The sequence below is a fragment of the Bombina bombina genome, chromosome 3 (assembly GCF_027579735.1).
Source record: "Bombina bombina isolate aBomBom1 chromosome 3, aBomBom1.pri, whole genome shotgun sequence".
Lineage (NCBI taxonomy): Eukaryota > Metazoa > Chordata > Amphibia > Anura > Bombinatoridae > Bombina > Bombina bombina.
Genome location: NC_069501.1, coordinates 705,965,827 through 705,991,758, shown reverse-complemented (window position 1 = coordinate 705,991,758; position 25,932 = coordinate 705,965,827). Strand labels below are relative to the sequence as shown.

The window sequence follows — 25,932 nt, the reverse complement described above, 5'->3', positions numbered from 1 at the left end:
GAAAATTGATAAAAGGAGTAAATTGAAAAGTTGCTTAAAATTGATGGCTTTATCTGAATCATGAAAGTTACATTTTGACTTTACTGTACCTTTAAGGGACAGTCTACTACCAATTTTTTAAAAAGATAGATAATCCCTTTATTACCCATTCTCCAGTTTTGCATAATGAACACAGTTATATTAATATACTTTTTACCTCTGATTATCTTGTATCTAAGCCTCTGCAGAATACCCCCTTATTTTAGTTCTTTTGACAGACTTGCATTTTAGCCAATCAGTGCTAAAACAATCCATGTGCATGAGCACAATGTTATCTATATGGCACACATGAACTAACGCCCTTTAGCTTTGAAAAACTTTTAAAATGCCCTGAGATGAGAGGCGGCCTTCAAGGGCTCTGAAATTAGCATATTAGCATACCTAGGTTTAGCTTTCAACAAAGAATACCAAAAGAAAAAAGCATGATGATAAAAGTAAATTGGAAAGTTGTTTAAAATTGCATGCTCTATCTGAATCATGAAAGTGTAATTTTGACTAGACTGTCCCTTTAAATACATAACATTTATGTCCACAATAATAGCCCATTCAGCTCAGATAAAGCAATAATTCTGTCAGTGATTATTAAGGAGACTAGACTAGAGTCATTGATTGATAATTGGGTCGATTCCAAACTTTAGCAACTGATTTATCTACAAACATTCCCATAGACTTTATTGGTGAATTTTGCACAAAAATCAGTAGATAAACTTTATAAACGACTTTGACTGAACTTAAAGTTTGTCAAAATCTGCAAAATGCAGTAGTCTGCGATCACTTTCAATTCTTCCATACTGATAAGGTGTTGCTGATCATTACAAAACCTACTATAAATTGGTGGCTCTGGATATGTTAGTAATCTTATTGGTGGACAACTAACTGTAAGAACCATTTTAACAAACTATCTATCTTGCTTTGCATTTCTCTGTATAACAACTGACAAAACAAAAATATAATATTTTGGTGTTATCTTTTTGAAAAATATTCAGGTATGTTTTCACCATAAGCATCTACTCATACATTTATATTTGTATTTTTTATTATAAACTATTCAACATTTTTGGTTTCGGTTTTATTCTTTTTATTTAGCAAACATTTCAAGAAATTATGAAACCCCAAATCCCTAAATTTTTGTCAATACCAATCCATATATTTTTTTATTAAAATATTTTTTACAGCACTTTATCTACATTCACGTCTTCATTTTTTACTTACCCTTTACGCAAAAGGTCAAACACTGAAAAGAAAAAAGAAAACAAAGAACATCATCTTTAGTCATTACTGGTAATGTATAGCAGCGTGAGATTACTAATTACATTAATATTAGCTTGTGTTTTACAGCTATGGGGTCTGGGTGTATTAAACGCAAAGTAAAGAGGAATGTCTGCTAATTATATACTGCTGACAACACAATATATGCAGAAAGCATGAATCACATAAAGCATTTCATTTATGTAACTAACATATTACATTAATTGCATTTACTATAAAATGGTTTATTGTAAAATGACCAGTATGTTTATTGTTTACATTAATTTATTATATGTTTATATTTTGGATTCTTTAAGAGTACCTGAAGGAGAGAAAAAAAAAAAAGCAGTAGATTGACCAAGAATGAAAAAGTACAAATAATGCGTTGTCACCTTGCAGGAAACAATTGGAGATTTGAATAAAGGAAGGTTGGTTTTGATTGGATATAAACTCTGTGGAGGAGATTAAAGTGATTGTAAAGTATAACACAATACTGGACAGTATATAAATGTAATCTTTAAAACATGGGCACTTTAATTTATAAAAAATTTGAAAGACGCTTTGTTTTTTAAAATATTTTTCTCTTAGTGCTGGTAAACAGACTGATGTTCCTCTGTTCGCATCTCCTACCTTCTTTAGCATATCAATGATGAATCCAGCTTCCTCCAATCGCTGTGTGTCCCACGAGCTGGACGCCAAAGGGGAAAAGCAACGATTGGAAGAGGCCAGATTCGTCATTGACATGCTAAAGAAGGTAGGAGATGCGGGCGCAGGAATGGCGGTCTGTTTGCCAGCACTAAGAGGGAAATATTTTAAAAACTAAGCATCTTTCAAAATTGTAATAAATTAAAGTGCCCGTTTTAAAGATTACATTTATATACTGCCCAGTATTGTGTTATACTTTACAATCACTACATATGCTGTTCACAATTAGTCAGCTTTTAGCAAACCTTTTTACTGCTTAGCACTTTTAGGGCGAATTAAGAAAGTGATGGACTCCAGAATCATCAGGATGCCTAGCAGACATCTGAAGAAAGAGAATTACTAAAGATCAAGATCAGAGAAAAAAGCCAAGAAAGAACAGAATAGAACAGAGAACGAAAGTCACCAGGGGGTGATAGGAACATCAGAGGATAGTATTACATTAAATTTTAGTAGAATGTTATTGTGTATTGTGCTAAATAATACTTGTTCATGTGCAACTGTTCCCAGATGTAAAAACATACATAGTCAAGTGAATTTAGCATGAGAAATTAAAAACAGAAATACACGCAATCCTATTATTTACTTATTTTATAAAGTTCTAGAAAAGGGTATTTACACGGAAGCCTTAACTGATGAAGGCACTCAGATGGGGAGAACAGCATTTGCAATGGTTATTTCTCAGGTGTGACATAACTGCTGTGTCAGTACTGAATAATCACTGTAGCGTGAAGGAGACTGGATTCGCTACCAAAGGTTGCACAGTGACACGGAAAATGAAGATGAGTGTCAATGGAGATCTATCACAGTTGTTTCAGTGTCATCAATAAAGCTTACTGCAGAAAGTGTGCTTTACTTATTATGTCTACAAAATGCCAGAAAATACAAATTACATTTTTTGAAGACAACGCACTACTGGAGTTTAATGTGATCTTAACCTTGTCTGTTTTTAACCCTCTCATTCAATCAGCTGAATAATAATATAAGACATTTTCTAGTCAAAAATATAGACTACACTATACTGTATGTATTACATGTTTAATTAAGTTACATTGCCACTATAATCTATGCTTTATCCAAAAGAGGAGATTAGTGTAGCTGAAAATAAAATAAAATGTTTATGTTTTTTAATGTACCATACCTGCTAACATAAAACTTTTTAAAGTATGTTTATAATCTCCTAGAGCTGGATTCTTTTCAGATCTCAAAAATGCTTCACAGACCAATTTGGCTACAGTCTGAAGAAGGGATTGCTTACTTGATAATAAAAGAATCAGCACTGCACATGTCAGGTGCATAAGCATCACAAATGCCTACACATGCTCCTAGTACCTATGGCAGTTTTATAACAATACATCAATATGGTCGTACTTCACACGTGCAATCAGTTTTTTGTATGAATTTTTTAAAAAAGGACGAATTTGTTGCATTCATTGACAAACAATAAATGCCAGTCCTTTACCCAAAAATTAAAAAATCGAGTTAATGTAAGAAAAAAAATGTAGTTCATATCTTTGTGTGGTTAACACTGTTACTCTAAAAGCAGGAAAGGCTTTGAAAAGTTTAAAAGTACACTATTTATACAGGAAAAGCTTAGAAAATTAAAATCTTCAGTATAAAATAGCGATTTAGCAATGTCAATTGATTGATTCTGGTGTTAGATAATCAGTTTGCAAACTTCACTTTTTTTTACCAGTTCTAATACCATAAATAAATAAACTTATTGTGTGCTGCTGCAGGCTTGTAGCAGTAACCCTATCTAATGCTTTAACTTTATCTCTGCTGCCATGAAGATATTTACCATTGCAAATAATGTTTTTTTGTTAACAAATTATGAATGACTCCCTTAACAAATATTGGAAGATATTTAAAGATGTTTTTTGTTTAACAAGTCATTTGTTCAAATATTTTTTTTGTCTGTGCAGATGTCTAGTAGACACACCTCTCAGCCAAACATACTGATTCAGAGCTTCTTGAGGTATGCAAATACTTCAGCATTTTGCAATAAACAATATATCATTGTTTCCATTTTAAAGGACTAAATAAGAATTGCAACATAGTGTACTACAATTTTGCCTTTGCTTTTTCATTGCAAGTATCTGTAGAAGCCCAAAGAGACCCAAATGTACACCTTGGGTTAGTAATTTTTCCTTTTTTTTAGAGAATGTTAGCCAGGTATTTTAGGGCATGATCAGACTGATATACTACAGGACATTTCTACTGAAGACATTTTTGTTCAGAGAAGCCTACCACCGAACTCAGAAATAAATTAATTCCACTTACCTAATATTTCCCCTCATCTAACTCTGTATTAACATTATTCTCACTCTTGCAGTCCTCACCTCCTATTTCTCAACCTCCTACTCTTCTAGATTGTAAGTTCCCACGGGAATAGGGCCCTCAATTCCACCTGTATGTCTTTGTCAAATTTTGTCTTCTCTCTTACAAGTTTTATATGATTCTTTAATTAAATTAATTGTACCCATGTGTTGCGGAATATGTTGGAGCTTCATAAATAAGTATAATAAATAAGTTTAATAATAATAATAATAATAATAATAATAATAATAATAATATCTTTCCCATATGGAAGGCATAGTAGGCTAAAAGAGACTGCACCTTGAGTCGCACTTTCTTACTGAACACATTTTTTTCCAGCTTTGTTCAATCTCAAGACTAAACAATGAGAGTCTATTTTCCTTTTTAAACTAGAGTAAATTCAAGACCCATAATACTGATCACGAACACTTGACCACAGAGAGATTGGGCAAGTTCTGTTTCAAGTGGGTGGATAAAAATACTTTTAAATACAGGTATGTTTAACAATAGTAATGTAGAGTTCATGTTTTTGTATGTAATTTAGAACTAGTATTGTTTAAAACATCATTTGATTTTTAGACTGGAATAAATATATTTTGCATATAGGCCATGGACTAGATAGATAAATGACTGTTTGATACATTAACCCTTTGTTCCAATCCAGTATAATTCTAATTTGTAAACAGTGTACAGCAGCTTTTTAATTTTTTAATTTTTTGGAGGGGGTGCTTTTTCTAAGCCACTCCAATCCATTAGAAGCCAAGACATTTTAATTAGTAAAATTGCTCACTTTTGTAAACGTACAAATGTATAGGAAAAAATAGCTAAACACTGTATTGTAAGCATTACAAGCTTTTCAATGTGGTTTCTGCCAGAATTTCCACAAAGAGAAAGATATGTGGCCAAAGCAAAAGTAAACATGACAGCTATTTCTAGTTCTGTTGTTTGTATAGCATTTCTCTGCTTAGTCTCTTGCAGTTGAATTAATAGATTTTGAAGGTTTTGGAGTGAGTAGATAAACAGGAGACAATTTTAAATTATTTTTAATCTATAAAAAAATTAACCTATATAACTGATGTATCTGCTGGACTCACATTCTAATTATTTACTGCTTGACAGAGCTTTAATACTTGTCACTTCTCAGTTTGTTATTCTTCAGACATGGTGATAGCAAATGATGTGATCTTTCAACAGTGGCAGGGAGACTGGAATTGTAAATATTAATAAGGAAATGATAGGTATATTCTATAGTATGATTACTAAAACATTTATGTGCTCTTTAGTAGAATGCTTGCCTTAAATAACTTAGGAACTGGTGAAGGTGGTGACCTTTCCACTACATACATGTTTTTATTTCAGCGTTGCACCGAATCACCTGGGATTAAAACATTTTCTGAACTCGTTCATCCTCCTTTGTCCATTATAAACTTGTGCATTTTTTAAATTAGATTTGATACTTTTTAAAAGCACAATCTCTCTTACGCATTATCCAGCTGAAATAAAAACCTACAATAAAATAAAAAAATAAAAGAGGAGGACACTGTAACTGTGACTTGACAAACCTCAATGGTACTGAATGATGTTAAAAACATAATTTATGCTTACCTGATAAATTTATTTCTCTTGTAGTGTATCCAGTCCACGGATCATCCATTACTTATGGGATATTAACTCCTCCCCAACAGGAAGTGCAAGAGGATTCACCCAGCAGAGCTGCTATATAGCTCCTCCCCTAACTGCCATTACCAGTCATTCGACCGAAAACATGCAGAGAAAGGAAAACCATAGGGTGCAGTGGTGACTGTAGTTTAATGGAAAAATTACCTGCCTTAAAGTGACAGGGCGGGCCGTGGACTGGATACACTACAAGAGAAATAAATTTATCAGGTAAGCATAAATTATGTTTTCTCTTGCTAAGTGTATCCAGTCCACGGATCATCCATTACTTATGGGATACCAATACCAAAGCTAAAGTACACGGATGACGGGAGGGACAGGCAGGCTCTTTATACGGAAGGAACCACTGCCTGAAGAACCTTTCTCCCAAAAACAGCCTCCGAAGAAGCAAAAGTGTCAAATTTGTAAAATTTGGAAAAAGTATGAAGAGAAGACCAAGTTGCAGCCTTGCAAATCTGTTCAACAGAAGCCTCATTCTTAAAGGCCCAAGTGGAAGCCACAGCTCTAGTAGAATGTGCTGTAATTCTTTCAGGAGGCTGCTGTCCAGCAGTCTCATAGGCTAACCGTATTATGCTACAAAGCCAAAAGGAGAGAGAGGTAGCCGAAGCTTTTTGACCTCTCCTCTGACCAGAATAAACGACAAACAGGGAAGACGTTTGTCGAAAATCCTTAGTTGCCTGTAGATAAAATTTCAGGGCACGGACTACATCTAGATTGTGTAGCAGACGTTCCTTTTTCGAAGAAGGATTAGGACACAAAGATGGAACCACAATCTCTTGATTGATATTCCTGTTAGTGACCACCTTAGGTAGGAACCCAGGTTTAGTACGCAGAACTACCTTGTCTGAATGAAAAATCAGATAAGGAGAATCACAATGTAAGGCAGATAACTCAGAGACTCTTCGAGCCGAGGAAATCGCCATTAAAAACAGAACTTTCCAAGATAACAACTTGATATCAATGGAATGAAGGGGTTCAAACGGAACCCCCTGTAAAACATTAAGAACTAAGTTCAAACTCCATGGTGGAGCAACAGTTTTAAACACAGGCTTGATCCTAGCTAAAGCCTGACAAAAAGCTTGAACGTCCGGAACTTCTGACAGACGTTTGTGTAAAAGAATGGACAGAGCTGAAATCTGTCCCTTTAAGGAACTAGCGGATAAACCCTTTTCTAAACCTTCTTGTAGAAAAGACAATATCCTCGGAATCCTAACCTTACTCCATGAGTAACTCTTGGATTCGCACCAATATAAGTATTTGCGCCATATCTTATGGTAAATCTTTCTGGTAACAGGCTTCCTAGCCTGTATTAAGGTATCAATAACTGACTCAGAAAAACCACGTTTTGATAAAATCAAGCGTTCAATTTCCAAGCAGTCAGCTTCAGAGAAATTAGATTTTGATGTTTGAAGGGACCCTGGATCAGAAGGTCCTGTTTCAGAGGTAGCGACCAAGGTGGACAGGATGACATGTCCACTAGATCTGCATACCAAGTCCTGCGTGGCCATGCAGGCGCTATTAGAATCACTGATGCTCTCTCCTGTTTGATTCTGGCAATCAATCGAGGAAGCATCGGGAAGGGTGGAAACACATAAGCCATCCCGAAGGTCCAAGGTGCTGTCAAAGCATCTATCAGAACCGCTCCCGGATCCCTGGATCTGGACCCGTAACGAGGAAGCTTGGCGTTCTGTCGAGACGCCATGAGATCTATCTCTGGTTTGCCCCAACGTCGAAGTATTTGGGCAAGAGTGGCAAGAGTGAGACTCTGCCCAGCGAATTATCTTTGATACTTCCATCATTGCTAGGGAGCTTCTTGTCCCTCCCTGATGGTTGATGTAAGCTACAGTCGTGATGTTGTCCGACTGAAACCTGATGAACCCCCGAGTTGTTAACTGGGGCCAAGCCAGAAGGGCATTGAGAACTGCTCTCAATTCCAGAATGTTTATTGGTAGGAGACTCTCCTCCGGATTCCATTGTCCCTGAGCCTTCAGAGAATTCCAGACAGCGCCCCAACCTAGTAGGCTGGCGTCTGTTGTTACAATTGTCCAGTCCGGCCTGCTGAATGGCATCCCCCTGGACAGATGTGGCCGAGAAAGCCACCATAGAAGAGAATTTCTGGTCTCTTGATCCAGATTCAGAGTAGGGGACAAGTCTGAGTAATCCCCATTCCACTGACTTAGCATGCACAATTGCAGTGGTCTGAGATGTAGGCGTGCAAAGGGTACTATGTCCATTGCTGCTACCATTAAGCCGATCACCTCCATGCATTGAGCTACTGACGGGTGTTGAATGGAATGAAGGACACGGCATGCATTTTGAAGCTTTGTTAACCTGTCTTCTGTCAGGTAAATCTTCATTTCTACAGAATCTATAAGAGTCCCCAAGAAGGGAACTCTTGTGAGTGGAAAGAGAGAACTCTTCTTTTCGTTCACCTTCCATCCATGCGACCTTAGAAATGCCAGTACTAACTCTGTATGAGACTTGGCAGTTTGAAAGCTTGAAGCTTGTATCAGAATGTCGTCTAGGTACGGAGCTACCGCAATTCCTCGCGGTCTTAGTACCGCCAGAAGAGCACCCAGAACCTTTGTGAAGATTCTCGGAGCCGTAGCCAATCCGAATGGAAGAGCTACAAACTGGTAATGCCTGTCTAGAAAGGCAAACCTTAGATACCGGTAATGATCTTTGTGAATCGGTATGTGAAGGTAAGCATCCTTTAAATCCACTGTGGTCATGTACTGACCCTTTTGGATCATGGGTAAAATTGTCCGAATAGTTTCCATTTTGAACGATGGAACTCTTAGGAATTTGTTTAGGATCTTTAAATCCAAGATTGGCCTGAAAGTTCCCTCTTTTTTGGGAACCACAAACAGATTTGAGTAAAACCCTTGTCCTTGTTCCGACCGCGGAACCGGATGGATCACTCCCATTAATAAAAGATCTTGTACGCAGCGTAGAAACGCCTCTTTCTTTATTTGGTTTGTTGACAACCTTGACAGATGAAATCTCCCTCTTGGGGGAGAGAATTTGAAGTCTAGAAGGTATCCCTGAGATATGATCTCTAACGCCCAGGGATCCTGGACATCTCTTGCCCAAGCCTGGGCGAAGAGAGAAAGTCTGCCCCCCACTAGATCCGTTCCCGGATCGGGGGCCCTCGATTCATGCTGTCTTAGGGGCAGCAGCAGGTTTCCTGGCCTGCTTGCCCTTGTTCCAGGACTGGTTAGGTCTCCAGCCTTGTCTGTAGCGAGCAACAGCTCCTTCCTGTTTTGGTGCAGAGGAAGTTGATGCTGCTCCTGCTTTGAAATTACGAAAGGAACGAAAATTAAACTGTCTAGCCTTAGGTTTGGCTCTGTCTTGAGGCAGGGCATGGCCTTTACCTCCTGTAATGTCAGCGATAATTTCTTTCAACCCGGGCCTGAATAAGGTCTGCCCTTTGAAAGGTATATTAAGCAATTTAGATTTAGAAGTAACGTCAGCTGACCAGGATTTTAGCCACAGTGCTCTGCGTGCCTGAATGGCAAATCTGGAATTCTTAGCCGTAAGTTTAGTTAAATGTACTACGGCATCTGAAATAAATGAGTTAGCTAACTTAAGGGCTTTAAGCTTGTGTGTAATCTCATCTAATGGAGCTGATTCAAGTGTCTCTTCCAGAGACTCAAACCAAAATGCTGCTGCAGCCGTGACAGGCGCAATGCATGCAAGAGGTTGCAATATAAAACCTTGTTGAACAAACATTTTCTTAAGGTAACCCTCTAACTTTTTATCCATTGGATCTGAAAAGGCACAGCTATCCTCCACCGGGATAGTGGTACGCTTAGCTAAAGTAGAAACTGCTCCCTCCACCTTAGGGACCGTTTGCCATAAGTCCCGTGTGGTGGCGTCTATTGGAAACATCTTTCTAAATATCGGAGGGGGTGAGAACGGCACACCGGGTCTATCCCACTCCTTAGTAACAATTTCAGTAAGTCTCTTAGGTATAGGAAAAACGTCAGTACTCGCCGGTACCGCAAAATATTTATCCAACCTACACATTTTCTCTGGTATTGCAACTGTGTTACAATCATTCAGAGCCGCTAACACCTCCCCTAGTAATACACGGAGGTTTTCCAGCTTAAATTTAAAATTTGAAATATCTGAATCCAGTTTGTTTGGATCAGAACCGTCACCCGCAGAATGAAGCTCTCCGTCCTCATGTTCTGCAAATTGTGACGCAGTGTCTGACATGGCCCTAATATTATCAGCGCACTCTGTTCTCACCCCAGAGTGATCACGCTTACCTCTTAGTTCTGGTAATTTAGCCAAAACTTCAGTCATAACAGTAGCCATATCCTGTAATGTGATTTGTAATGGCCGCCCAGATGTACTCGGCGCTACAATATCACGCACCTCCCGAGCGGGAGATGCAGGTACTGACACGTGAGGCGAGTTAGTCGGCATAACTCTCCCCTCGTTGTTTGGTGAAATATGTTCAATTTGTACAGATTGACTTTTATTTAAAGTAGCATCAATATAGTTAGTACATAAATTTCTATTGGGCTCCACTTTGGCTTTAGCACATATAGCACAGATATCTTCCTCTGAATCAGACATGTTTAACACACTAGCAAATAAACTAGCAACTTGGAAATACTTTTCAAGTAATTTACAATAATATGAAAACGTACTGTGCCTATAAGAAGCACAGAAAAAGTTATGACAGTTGAAAATTAATAAACTGAAAAGTTATAGCATCAAATCTTTGTAAAAAACACAATTTTAGCAAAGGATTGCTCCCATTAGCAAAGGATAACTAACCCTGATAGCAGAAAAAAAATACAGAAATAAACGTTTTTTTATCACAGTCAACTACAATCTCACAGCTCTGCTGTGAGTGATTACCTCCCTCAAAACAAGTTTTGAAGACCCCTGAGTTCTGTAGAGATGAACCGGATCATGCAGGGAAGACAATAAACTTCTGACTGAATTTTTTGATGCGTAGCAAAAGCGCCAAAAAAGGCCCCTCTCCCTCACACATAACAGTGAGAGAGATCAGTAAACTGTCATAAATTAAATAAAACGACTGCCAAGTGGAAAAAAATAGTGCCCAAAACATTTTTTCACCCAGTACCTCAGAAAATTAAACGATTTTACATGCCAGCAAAAAACGTTTAACATAAATAAATTAAGTGTTATTAAAAAGCCTGTTGCTAGTCCCTGCAAATTAGGCTAAAGTTTTATGCATACAGTATAATTCCAGTGAAGTGCCATTCCCCAGAATACTGAAGTGTAAAATATACATACATGACAGCCTGATACCAGTTGCTGCTACTGCATTTAAGGCTGAGTTTACATTATATCGGTATGGCAGAATTTTCTCATCAATTCCATTGTCAGAAAATAATAAGCTGCTACATACCTCTTTGCAGATTAATCTGCCCGCTGTCCCCTGATCTGAAGTTTACCTCTCCTCAGATGGCCGAGAAACAGCAATATGATCTTAACTACTCCGGCTAAAATCATAGAAAAACTCAGGTAGATTCTTCTTCAAATTCTACCAGAGAAGGAATAACACACTCCGGTGCTATTATAAAATAACAAACTTTTGATTGAAGGTATGAAACTAAGTATAATCACCAAAGTCCTCTCACACATCCTATCTATTCGTTGGGTGCAAGAGAATGACAGGTAATGGCAGTTAGGGGAGGAGCTATATAGCAGCTCTGCTGGGTGAATCCTCTTGCACTTCCTGTTGGGGAGGAGTTAATATCCCATAAGTAATGGATGATCCGTGGACTGGATACACTTAACAAGAGAAATAAACTTGATCAGCTGTTCTATTTAAAATGCTGAGAAAAAAAATGTTTAAAACAGGATTCGATCACAATCTATTAGTGATTTGCTATCAAAATGGCTTTTTGCTTTCCATTCTAATTGGTCATCGTGTTTCTCAAGTGATCACAAAACAAAATTGAGTGGTTTGTTAAAAACCCACAGCAGCGAACACATTTTAAACAGAAAAGCTCCCCAAAAGTCCATTTCATGTGTAAAGAACCTTTTCTTAAAATAGAAACTGGACAGTCACCCAAAACTGACTGATACAATAGCCTATTCGCACCTCTTAAGGTTACAGTAAAGGTCTATTCAAGTAGCACCTTTGTCAACTGTGGAAGGGAAATACTCATTTACATGTGTGACATTAACCTATTGTAATCCGTATACATTCTCAAAACTCATTAAGCATATGAATGCCATAGGTATCTTGGCAGGATGGGCATACTTCAATAGACCCATAAGGACACCAATGTCTACAAATCGCGTGTTTGCTACTAACAGTATTAGCATCTTTATAACCTGGATTTGTAATTGAGATGATGCAATTGCGATGCAGTCTGTTTCCATCCACACTACTGCCATAATTATCTGAAGGCATACTTGCTAAATGGGCCCCATTTTTCTATTGTTACATGGTCACTTTTAGACTATTGTGATTGTATCAAATCCAAAAGTAGTCTTTTTGGCCAGAATAAAAGCCTCAGCCGATAGATAGCTATCGAAGCCATAATCATGCAAGCAGTAAAAAAATAAAATGAAGCAATGCTCATTTTAAATTCATACAGACTATTAACATCTTAGCTAATAAATACAGGCAGTCATCTGTTTACCTGTAATTTATATGAAACATAGTGTATGTTGGGTATACATTGTAACCTTCTCTATGCTTTGGCTTTTTTTTAACTGCCAAATGCATAACCTGTTACACTGTAGTTATATGAGTATAAATGCACTATGCTTATTTAAATGGAGCAGGTGGTGCAGCATCTGATTGGCTGTACCACCCATTGGCATGGGCAGCTAAGGATGTAAGTGTTTAGAATATGTAGCTGGTGTTCCAAACATGGAGCAAGAAAGAATATGGGGATGGACTAAATGTATATTGAATATTGAAGATGCAAACAGCTGATTAATATATGTATATAATCCAAGAATATATATTGTGCTAATACATTGTGCTAAAACAAATATAAAATTACAATAATGGGATAATAAACATAATATTTTTATTTAAAAATATGTAAAAACCAAAATACGTTAGTTTCTTTTACCTGTTTAAAAAAATTAAAATAATATTGACCCATACAAAATGGTAAATAAATATGAAGCGCTTCAAATATATATAAGGGACGTCTCCCTATGTGAACACCTGAAAGCTATGCTGACAGTTTAAAAAAAAAACACCTTGTAGCAGGAGGCAGATGCACAGTGGAGCTGTGCAGAGTTCAGTATACTTCTGTGGATAGAAAGAATGTCACGTGATCGGAACACTTAAAAGTCTGATAGGACTATTTACTCACGTGATGTAGATTTGAATACAATTGCCGTTACAATGTTTCCAAATGTTGACAGTGCACTGGTGAAATAGCGATCTAGGTTGCCATGGAGACCGCACTCTTTAGCCGTAGCTAACTTGAATAGTGCTGGTAGAAAATATGTGGTGATAATAGTGTCCAGCCTTTCTCCATTTTGGTGATTCACAAATCGCAAGATGCAAACTTGACTCCTCTTTATCCTCAGACACTCCTTGGAGCCTCTCAACTTGCAGATTCTGTATTGGCCCTGTATTGGGGGCCGCTGCAACACTTGAGCTGCTAGACAGATGATCCCTCTTAGCAATAGGTGAATCCTTCCAAACCTGTCTCCCCCCGTGCCTTTAGACACTCCCAGGTTATCAACAGGTATACAGGTATACACCGGTATTTCGGCTCTATCAATCTGTGCTTGCTCTGTATCCAGATATAGCGATGTGCTTAACGAAGCTCCTTAAAAACAGTCAGTTGATTCTACGCGTTTCACCCTCACAAGGGCTTTATCAAGATGCTAAATGACTGTTTGGTATGCTTCTTATATAGCTAGACTTGATGCTACATTTGTTAATTGCTGTGTGCTTTTGACTGGAGGATCAATTCACCTCCGGTGGTTTTAAGGTGGTATAAACCAATATCAAATTTACTTCCCTTATACATATATAACCATAACAATTTTGTTGATCATATAATAAAATCTTTATGATGTTAACGAAGCCATTCAATAGTCCGCAATTTACTTGTTTATGTATATTAATTCTAATACACTAGCTCTTACCTATCATAATACAAGTTATGTGTAAAATATCGGCAAGACCTCTTTTATACAATACATTCCATAATATGGCTTAATGTATCTAAAGGATCTCATTTTCTTTTTCATTTAGCGACATCCTATGTTATAGAATCTGATACAATTTATCTTGTGCTTATACATAAAGTGGGTGAAAAAAATTAACCAAAGATTTTTTCTAAAGTATAATGTGTATGGATTTTATATAGATTGAGATGGGAAAAATAAAGATACTATAATAAGATAAAGAGTATTTAGATATAATGTTATATGTTACAAAAAAAGTGAAATTTCTGATTCTGAGTTTAATCCTAAGGGTTGGAGGGTATATATATATATATATATATATCTATATGTTTATAGATAAATTCAGCTTTTTTTTTTTTAGGAGTTCACCCTCAAAATTACCTCCTCTCCAGTTCTTTTTCAATTTAAAGATACCCCAGAATGAAATATTCTTGGATTATATACATATCTTAAACAGCTGTTTGCATATTCAATATTCAATATACATTTAGTCCATCCCCATATTCTTTCTTGCTCCATTTTTGGAGCGCCAGCTACATATTCTAAACCATACCTCCCAACATTTCAAAATTCAAAAGAGGGACACCCCCCCCCCTGCAAAATTATTATAAATTATTAATAAATTCATAGATTTTAATACACTTAGGCAGCAAATCAAACACAAGCTCAAACCATTGGTATGGCTATGTGAGCTATGTATTTAATTATCCTTTGCACAGACATTGCTAAATATTTTTATCTTAATTGGACGTTTAATAATAAATTCTTTAAAACTGCTCTCTGCATTCCCCATTAATATTCTAAATTCTGGCCTTTAAGGTCAGCAAAAATGCACAGTAGCACACTACATAGCATACACTTACACATGCAGATACACACACACTACATAGCATACACTTATACAGGCAGATACACACACACACTACATAGCATACACTTATACATGCAGATACACACACTACATAGCATACACTTATACATGCAGATACACACACACTACATAGCATACACTTACACATGCAGATACACACACACTACATAGCATACACTTACACATGCAGATACACACACACTACATAGCTTACACTTATACATGCAGATACACACACACTACATAGCATACACTTACACATGCAGATACACACACACTACATAGCATACACGTATACATGCAGATACACACAAACACTACATAGCATACACTTATACATGCAGATACACACAAACACTACATAGCATACACTTATACATGCAGATACACACACTACATAGTATACACTTATACATGCAGATACACACACACACACTACATAGCATACACTTACACATGCAGATACACACACACTACATAGCATACACTTATACATGCAGATACACACACACTACATAGCATACACTTACACATGAAGATACACACACTACATAGCATACACTTACACATGAATATACACACACACTACATAGCATACACTTACACATGAAGATACACACACTACATAGCATACACTTACACATGAAAATACACACACACTACATAGCATACACTTATACAGGCACACAAACACACATTACATAGCATACACTTATACATGCAGCATACACTTATACATGCAGATACACAGACACTACATAGTATACACTTATACATGCAGACACACACACTACATAGCATACACTTATACATGCAGATACACAATTATACATGCAGATACACATACACACACTACATAGCTTACATTTATACATGCAGACACACACACACTACATAGCATAAACTTATACATACAGATACACACACACAGTTATGGATACAGATAGACACACACACTACATCATATATGGGTACCTGTAATTCATTGTATGGGGTCCTGGGGTTGGCAAGCACATTAGCTGGCAGTCTGCGGCTACCACTGTTCGTTACCCTGGTATTAGCACTGCTCATTGTATAAAAATGAAGGCATGCTAGTATTATCACCAGGGGTTAGATATCATCACTACCAGAGGTAGGTTAGAGAGGTCACCATTACCAGTGGTCAGAGTGTATACAGCCTTCTTAGTCCTGCTTAACCCACACACCATTCCTTTTCCACAGGGAATCTAACAGGTATCTAACCCTGTGAGAGCAAAGCCAGCTGCTTCTGAGTATGGGCCCAACAGAATTTAAAAAAAATAATAAAAATATATATATATATATATATATATATATTTTTTTTTTAAATGCCTGGGGCAAATCGGGACAGATGGCTAGCAACTCGGGACAGAGGGACAGACCCCTAAAATCGGGACTGTCCCACGAAAATCGGGACAGTTGGGGGGTATGTTCTAAACACATACACTAATCCACTGTCTGTTTTGAGGGACAGACTTTTTAGTTTGGCTAAAACAGAATTTATGCTTACCTGATAAATTACTTTCTCCAACGGTGTGTCCGGTCCACGGCATCATCCATTACTTGTGGGAAATATTCTCCCCCACAGGGAAAGGCAAGGAGAGCACACAGCAAGAGCTGTCCATATAGCTCCCCCTCTGGCTCCGCCCCCCCAGTCATTCGACCGACGGTTAGGAGAAAAAGGAGAAACTATAGGGTGCCGTGGTGACTGTAGTGTATAAAGAAAAACATTTTCAACCTGATTAGGAAACCAGGGCGGGCCATGGACCGGACACACCGTTGGAGAAAGTAATTTATCAGGTAAGCATAAATTCTGTTTTCTCCAACATTGGTGTGTCCGGTCCATGGCGTCATCCATTACTTGTGGGAACCAATACCAAAGCTTTAGGACACGGATGAAGGGAGGGAGCAAATCAGGTTACCTAAATGGAAGGCACCACGGCTTGCAAAACCTTTCTCCCAAAAATAGCCTCCGAAGAAGAATAAGTATCAAATTTGTAGAATTTGGCAAAAGTGTGCAGAGAGGACCAAGTCGCTGCCTTACATTTCTGATCAACAGAAGCCTCGTTCTTGTAGGCCCAAGTGGAAGCCACAGCCCTAGTAGAGTGAGCTGTGATTCGGTCAGGAGGTTGCCGTCCGGCAGTCTCATAAGCCAATCGGATAATGCTTTTCAGCCAGAAAGAGAGAGAGGTAGCAGTAGCTTTTTGACCTCTCCTCTTACCAGAGTAAACGACAAACAAAGATGAGGTTTGTCTAAAATCTTTTGTTGCTTCTAAGTAGAACTTTAAAGCACGAACAACATCTAAATTGTGTAATAAACGTTCCTTCTTTGAAACTGGATTCGGACACAGAGAAGGAACAACTATTTCCTGGTTAATATTCTTGTTGGAAACAACTTTTGGAAGAAAACCAGGCTTAGTACGCAAAACAACCTTATCTGAATGGAAAACCAGATAGGGTGGATTACATTGCAAAGCAGATAATTCAGAAACTCTTCTAGCAGAATAAATAGCAACCAAAAACAGAACTTTCCAAGATAATAACTTAATATCTATGGAATGTAAAGGTTCAAACGGAACCCCTTGAAGAACTGAAAGAACTAAATTTAGACTCCAAGGAGGAGTCATGGGTCTGTAAACAGGCTTGATTCTAACCAAAGCCTGAACAAAAGCTTGTACATCTGGCATCAGCTGCCAGTCGTTTGTGTAACAAGACAGATAAAGCAGAAATCTGTCCTTTTAGAGAACTAGCTGACAACCCTTTATCCAAACCTTCTTGGAGAAAGGAGAGAATCTTTGGAATTTTAATCTTACTCCAAGGGAATCCCTTGGATTCACACCAGCAGATATATTTTTTCCATATTTTATGGTAAATCTTTCTAGTCACAGGTTTTCTGGCTTGGACCAGAGTATCTATCACAGAATTCGAAAACCCACGCTTGGATAAAATCAAGCGTTCAATTTCCAAGCAGTCAGCTGCAGAGAAACTAGATTTGGATGTTCGAATGGACCTTGTACTAGAAGATCCTGTCTCAAAGGTAGCTTCCATGGTGGAGCCGATGACATATTCACCAGGTCTGCATACCAAGTCCTGCATGGCCACGCAGGAGCTATCAGAATCACCGAGGCCTTCTCCTGTTTGATCCTGGCTATGAGCCTGGGAAGGAGAGGAAACGGTGGAAACACATACGCTAGGTTGAACGACCAAGGCACCACTAATGCATCCACTAGAGTCGCCTTGGGATCCCTGGATCTGGACCCGTAGCAAGGAATCTTGAAGTTCTGACGGGACGCCATTAGATCCATGTCTGGAATGCCCCATAATTGGGTTAACTGAGCAAAGACCTCCGGGTGGAGTTCCCACTCCCCCGGATGGAAAGTCTGACGACTCAAATAGTCCGCCTCCCAGTTGTCTACTCCTGGGATGTGAATAGCAGATAGATGGTTGGAGTGATTCTCTGCCCATTGGATAATCTTGGTTACTTCCTTCATCGCTAGGGATCTCTTTGTTCCCCCCTGATGATTGATGTACGCAACAGTCGTTATGTTGTCCGACTGAAATCTTATGAACCTGGCTTCCGCTAGCTGAGGCCAAGCCAGGAGCGCATAGAATATTGCTCTTAGTTCCAAAATGTTTATCGGGAGAAGCGACTCTTCCTGAGACCATAGGCTCTGAGCTTTCAGGGAGTCCCAGACCGCGCCCCACCCCAAGAGGCTGGCGTCGGTCATGACGATGACCCACTCCGGTCTGCGGAAACTCATTCCCTGAGACAGGTGATCCTGGGTCAACCACCAGAGAAGTGAGTCCCTGGTTACCTGGTCTACTTGAATTTGGGGAGACAAGTCTGTATAGTCCCCATTCCACTGATTGAGCATGCACAGCTGTAATGGTCTTAGATGAATTCGAGCAAAAGGAACCACGTCCATTGCTGCGACCATTAGTCCTATTACTTCCATGCACTGAGCTATGGAGGGTTGAGGAATAGAATGAAGAACTCGACAAACGTTTAGAAGCTTTAGCTTTCTGACTTCTGTCAGGAAGATCTTCATTTCCACAGAATCTATTATTGTTCCCAGAAAAGGAACCCTTGTGGACGGTGACAGTGAACTCTTTTCTATGTTCACCTTCCACCCGTGAGATCTGAGAAAAGCCAACACAATGTCTGTGTGGGCCCTTGCTTTGGAAAGAGACGACGCTTGGATTAGGATGTCGTCTAGATAAGGTGCTACAGCGATGCCCCTCGGCCTTAGGACCGCTAGAAGGGACCCTAGCACCTTTGTGAAAATTCTGGGAGCGGTGGCTAAACCGAATGGAAGAGCCACAAACTGGTAATGTTTGTCCAGAAAGGCGAACCTCAGGAACTGATGATGAGTTTTGTGGATTGGAATATGCAGATACGCATCCTTTAGATCCACGGTAGTCAAATATTGACCCTGCTGGATTGTCGGCAAGATTGTCCGAATGGTTTCCATTTTGAAGGATGGAACACTGAGGAACTTGTTTAATATCTTTAAATCCAGAATTGGCCTGAAAATTCCCTCTTTTTTGGGAACCACAAACAGGTTTGAGTAAAAACCTAGACCTTGTTCCCCGGAGGGGACTGGGTTTATCACTCCCATCTTTGATAGGTCTCTTACACAATGTAAGAATGCCTGTTTCTTTATCTGGTCTGAAGATAAGCGAGACAGGTGGAACCTTCCCCTTGGAGGAAGCCCCTTGAACTCTAGCAGGTATCCCTTGGAGACTATCTCTAGTGCCCAGGGATCCGGAACATCTCTTGCCCAAGCCTGAGTGAAGAGAGATAGTCTGCCCCCTACCAGATACGGTCCCGGATCGGGGCAACCCTTCATGCTGTCTTGGTAGCAGCAGCAGGTTTCTTGGTCTGTTTACCCTTGTTCCAGCCTTGCATGGGCTTCCAAGCGGGTTTGGGCTGGGCCGCGTTACCTTCTTGTCAAGCGGCAGTGGAGTTATTAGCCGGTCCGTTCCTGAAATTGCGAAAGGAACGAAAATTAGACTTGTTCTTAGCCTTAAAAGGCCTATCCTGTGGGAGGGCATGGCCCTTACCCCCAGTGATGTCTGAAATAATTTCCTTCAATTCCGGCCCAAGACCACAAACTCCTCACCATCCCCGTGGAGATGCTACTTGTTCAGAGCGGCAAGGAGAATGACTGGGGGGCGGAGCCAGAGGGGGAGCTATATGGACAGCTCTTGCTGTGTGCTCTCCTTGCCTTTCCCTGTGGGGGAGAATATTTCCCACAAGTAATGGATGACGCCGTGGACCGGACACACCAATGTTGGAGAAAGATACTTGTTTCTAGCTCTGTTAATATAGTTTCTTTTCAGCTAAGGATGTACCAATCTGGGTGGTAAAACCTACTATCTACACTGTAATATTTGATATATCACATTGCAGGTAAAATGTATGTGTATTTGTACTCCTTTACTACAAGTGCAGTAACTATATTTACTATATAAAATTGTGATGATAACCCATTTACACTGTAATATTAGGCTGCAAATATGATTCTTACCCATATAGAGATTGTCTTCTGCTGGGTCATCCAGCACCTAGGAAGAAAACAAGAGTCCTACATCAATAAAGAATTTAGTTTAAAAAACAAACAAACCAATGTGCATATAAAAAACATAACATTTTAGGATGTGTATAAAGAAAGAAATATTGTCCTACAAAAGCATTGCTATTAAAACACAGGGACATTCATACAGTGAGAAAAGATAACAGAGTTGTATATAATAATTAGGAAAAAACATTATCCTAAGAGCATTATAAGAATCTGTCAGGCGCTTCTCCTCCTCTCCAAGTTCCAATCATTATAATGAGGACTCAACTGCTGAACACATCATCTGTATCATAGAATTCCACTAGCTTCCGCTGTTGAACATCCGCATTACTTAAACAATCTTCAGCATGCAAGACTGGAACATAAAAAGTCGCATTTAAGCCTTAAGCTCTATGCACAAATAAGTGAAGTATAAAAATTCCAATATATAGTAAGGTTTATAAAAAAAGATAACTAGCTGCTGTATAAATAGCTCTACTACTATATACCCTTATATACATTACCTACAGTCTGTATACAAACAGAGCCTTACATAAATATCATCAATAAAAAAAGCAAACAGAAAAAAAAAGAATAATAATAATAGGCTTAATATTTGGTCTGATCAATGTGTTTCACAATCTTATATGTTGTTGAAAACACTGCTGCCATATAGTGCTCTAGACATAAGACGCATACATGCTCTTGAGCCTACCTAGGTAAGCTCATTAAATTAGGATGCCACAATGTAAATTTATAATAGAATTAAACTACAAATATTTGTTTAATGCATATTATATCTGAATAATAACAGTTTAATTTTGTCTTTTATGTCCATATAAAATCTTCATTTCACATAACGAAAATACAGAAAAAAATAGTTCTGATAATCACTATGATCTTGTTTAGTGTTTTATTCACAAAATGTGCTTACTACATCTCTAGAATATATAAACAAACAGCATACACAAAAATACCTTCAAATCTCAAGCATACATTTTCTGCTATACTTTTAAAATAATTGAATATTAGCATCTGCACTAACTATGGCCAATATTATTAAAAGCTGACCATTTTCATTTAAACTAAATAAATAAAAAATAGCTTTTCTTATTTATCAATATATACAGATACTAAGTGGCATTATTAATTCCCCATTACTGATAACTTTCTGCAGTGAGTCTCAATTCTCTGACCTATGACTCCTATGACTGACCTATGACTCCTGTGAGATATGAAAGAAAAAGCTGTTAATTGTCATTAGGCAGACCTTTAGGGCATGATCTTACATGACATACACAAAACAATATCTTTAAATTAAACTACTTCTTACAGTGTTGATATACATTGTTATATATCTTTGGTTTTTGCCTATTAATGCTCAGTAATTAACAAACACTCACTATTTCTACAGCTGAAACAAATATGAGATTGTCATGTTTTTACATAGAATCCATTAAATTTTTTAAGTTTCACTAATACTTTAGTAAATCCAAACACCAAAAAAGTTAAAAAAAATTCTAAACTAAACATCTTTAAGCTTTGACAACTATCAATTGTGGTTATTAAAAATTTCAGTAATGTTTATTAGTCCTCTTATTGTTGAAATCACTGCCTGCGCTATCATACATTTTCTTTTATTATTATTAAAGTGAATGTAAATTTTGATGAATCAGTGCCCGGTTTTTAATAATCCTATTAAAAACATGGGCACTTTCATTCATCAAACTTTAAATTACACTGCTTTTTAAAAAATACTTACCTTTTCTTTCTCCAAGCCGCTCCAGCGCTTTCTCCACCAGTCGCAAGCCTCTGGCAATGTCAGAAATGACGATTCCGGCCTTCCACCAATAACGGTGTTGCTTTAGGCAATGATTCCCCCGGGGGCGAAGCCGTGATTGGAGGATGCCTGAATCGTCATTCCTGATGTAAGAAGAGGATTGCGACGGGCTGGAGAGGCTTGCAGAAAGAAAAGGTAAGTATTTTAACAAAAGCAGTGTAATTTAAAGTTTGATGAATTAAAGTGCCCATGTTTTTAATAGGATTATTAAAAACCAGGCACTCATTCCTGAAACTTTACATTCACTTTAATCTTTTTAAGAGTTACTACCTGTGTTAGTACATCTAAGAAACTTTCACAGTTGGGGCTCTTAGCTTCTGGGGTGAGGAATGGACCATTATATGTATGGATATAATTGATAATTTTAGATAGGACAAAGACAACAAGTAAATATCATGTACCTTCAATTCATTAGATCTTTACAGAAAACAGTCATTCTAAAAATTTTACTCTCAAATTTATCATTTGTCACCATATATAGCGCTTTTTACAGATTCCACTTACTTGTTTTATATATATATATATATATATATATATATATATATATATATATATATATATATATATATATAAATTAAGCTTAAGCGAAGATCAGTGTATATTTATGAACAGAGACTGGATCTCAGGATACCGAAATGGAGCTGATCTACGTGTCAAATAAATAGCCATAAAAAAATATATATATTATGAAACATATTTTTAAGTTTTTTCCCACCATCCTTATGTCCACGTTGAAATATTATAATCCAATAAAGATATATATATATATATATATATATATATATATATATTTATTTAATATATATTAGTTTTCCTCACTGTTAAACATTTACTTATATTTCTATAATAATATAAAATTAATAATTAAAAATTCACCATACTTCTAAACCAAGTCTATAAATACCAAAGAACCGAAGATTTCCTTATGACCACAAGAAAATGAATTGTATTTTGAAAATTGATTTCACAACAAAGAAAGGAAATTAATCCATATCACCTAAATGCATTTTTACTATTTTAAGAGGAAATGAAGATAGAAAGTAAAGAGGACAAAAAGAGCCCCGCTTAAATACCAAAAGCTTAAAGGGACACTGAACCAAAAATTTTTCTTTTGTAATTCAGAAAGAGCATGCAATTTTAAACAACTTTCTAATTTACTCCTATTTTCAATTTTTCTTTGTTCTCTTGCTATCATTATTTGAAAAAGAAGGCATCTAAGCTTTTTTTTGGTTTCAGTACTCTGGACAGCACTTTTTTATTGGTGGATGAATTTATCCACCAATCAGCAAGGACAACCCAGGTTGTTCACCAAAAATGGGCCGGCATCTAAACTTACATTCTTGCATTTCAAATAAAGATACCAAGAGAATGAAGAAAATTTGATAATAGGAGTAAATTAGAAAGTTGCTTAAAATTTCATGCTCAATCTGAATCACGAAAGAAAATTTTTGGTTACAGTGTCCCTTTAATTAATCAGATAAAATAATCTATTTCATATATATTAATAAATCAATGACTCTCAAGGTGATTCATACACAATTTTATATTTAAAGAAAAACCTGAAAACAATTTAAATAAAATATTAATTAACAATATAATATCTGTTAGTGACTAGCCAATTTTATCATTAGAAGTTACTACATGTTAAAAAAAAGAAAAAAAAAAGAAAAGAAAAAAAAAAGTAAAATTCATTAACACCCTAGCCTAGTGTGTGTAATCTCTCTCCTTTCCTCTTCGTCTCTCTCATTTCCCCTCTTCAATCTATCTTAAACCTCTTAGTTAACTTATAGACCTCAATCACTTCTCAATTCATCCTCAATGAACTTTGATTTTTCAAAACTATATAGGGATTTTCATTTATAACTTTAAAATAGGCTATCAAATTGATGTATTTTCAATAACTGAATCAAGTCAATGTAGGTAAACATAATTTACTGGTTCAGTACAGGATAAATTATTGGTGCCTATGTTATATAAAACACATTGTCCCAGATACAAATCAAACAGGCACTCAATAACAAAGGCTAGCTTTACATAGTTTGACAAAAAAATCCTTAAATAATTCATACCTGTCATACAAACTATACATCAACTTTAACGTGAAATCATTTTAAATGCAATGATATAGTGCCGGTAATAGATTAAATAATAAGGTTTAGTATAAGAATGTTAGGTAGTCAGGTTTCACTTACAGGCCAAGCATATGTTGCCAGTTCGCTGATGCTATTTAATGAGATATGAGGATTCTATACTCACTATTCTTATAGAAAACCATGTGCTAATGGTAGCTCCCCTTGTATAATTGTATTGCATCATCTATTAAAAATAGTATTGTTAAAATAGTGTAGACACATAAAGGAGTCTTAAACTGCCTATTATTAAATCCAATGTTAGTGAGTCATTCAAACATCAATTGCAGAGAACTCAACACATTCTGGCTGTAAGTTCATACATATGGCTCAAGATGAGAATAATTTGGAAAGGAAACAACCTATTGCTTCCAACCATATCCAAATGTTTACAGTAAAAATACTCAATGTAAACACACATTATCTTTATTTTACTCACGGTTGTTGCATCATTCCAACTGAGCCATGTTTGCTGTGGTTTCTACAAACATGGCTGCTTCCAGCGAAGTCAGCTATCCCTGATGTTATGAGGAGACAGAGACAGCTTCCGACAATGAAACCCAGCCCATAATCTGGATCTAGCACAATATAAACAAGCATCTCCACCTCACAAGAAATCAAAGCCCTAGAAATAGTCAAATCCAATTGCAGTCCCCAGTGCAATCACCCAAACATGGGAGTGCACAAAATGATAGCACAATAAGCTTCTACTGACCTTAAGTTTTCAAATCATGTTTAATTAGTTAAAGGGGGATGCTTTACCTTCTTCAGTTATGCAAATTTGTACACATAAATCAAATAAAACACAGGTAGAATATAGCTGCTAGAGCCTCAATTATCCCTGCTGATACGGAATAGTATGTCCTATCAACAGTTCTCACATTCTCCTACAGCTCTATTCTATTACTTGGGTCTTTACTTTTATAACATACTTGAAAATAAAAAAGAGCATCATTATACATTTACAGTTAGCAGACAAATTTCACTAATACCTATCAGTAAGTTGTATGCACAAGTGTTTAAATGATCTGAGTATAAAGAAGTTCAGCTCTTACCTCAATCAGTCTAACAATATTAACATGATCTAGTTTTTTCAAAATGGCTATCTCCTGATAAACTCTGTCTAATGGAGCCATTGGTTTGGCTTGTTCTCCAGAGGCTGTTTTTGATCCTCTAGGGGGTGGCCGACCTAGAGATGGAGCAGAAGTAGATTAAAAAAAATTAATTAATTTGAAACCATAGGCAAATCAACTACACAAAGATTAACACACCCCACAGTCTTCTATTAATTAATTCAATGCATACATCCCCATTTAAGAAATGTAGTTCAATAAAAACAAATTATTACAACCCCAACTCTAAAAAAGTTGG

The 25,932-nt window shown here is 37.2% G+C and overlaps 1 protein-coding gene across 1 annotated transcript in view; it reads right to left on the bottom strand.

Annotated features, from left to right (window-relative positions):
- Positions 1-25,932, bottom strand: part of CAMKK1 (calcium/calmodulin dependent protein kinase kinase 1) — an 882,751-nt gene that overhangs the window by 367,510 nt on the left and 489,309 nt on the right. Inside the window, exons 7-9 of the mRNA XM_053707509.1 lie at positions 25,617-25,750; positions 20,563-20,599; positions 1,252-1,273 (exon numbers count right to left, since the gene is read on the bottom strand). Of these exons, the coding sequence (XP_053563484.1) occupies positions 1,252-1,273; positions 20,563-20,599; positions 25,617-25,750 (193 nt within the window). The remainder of the gene's footprint in view (positions 1-1,251; positions 1,274-20,562; positions 20,600-25,616; positions 25,751-25,932) is intronic.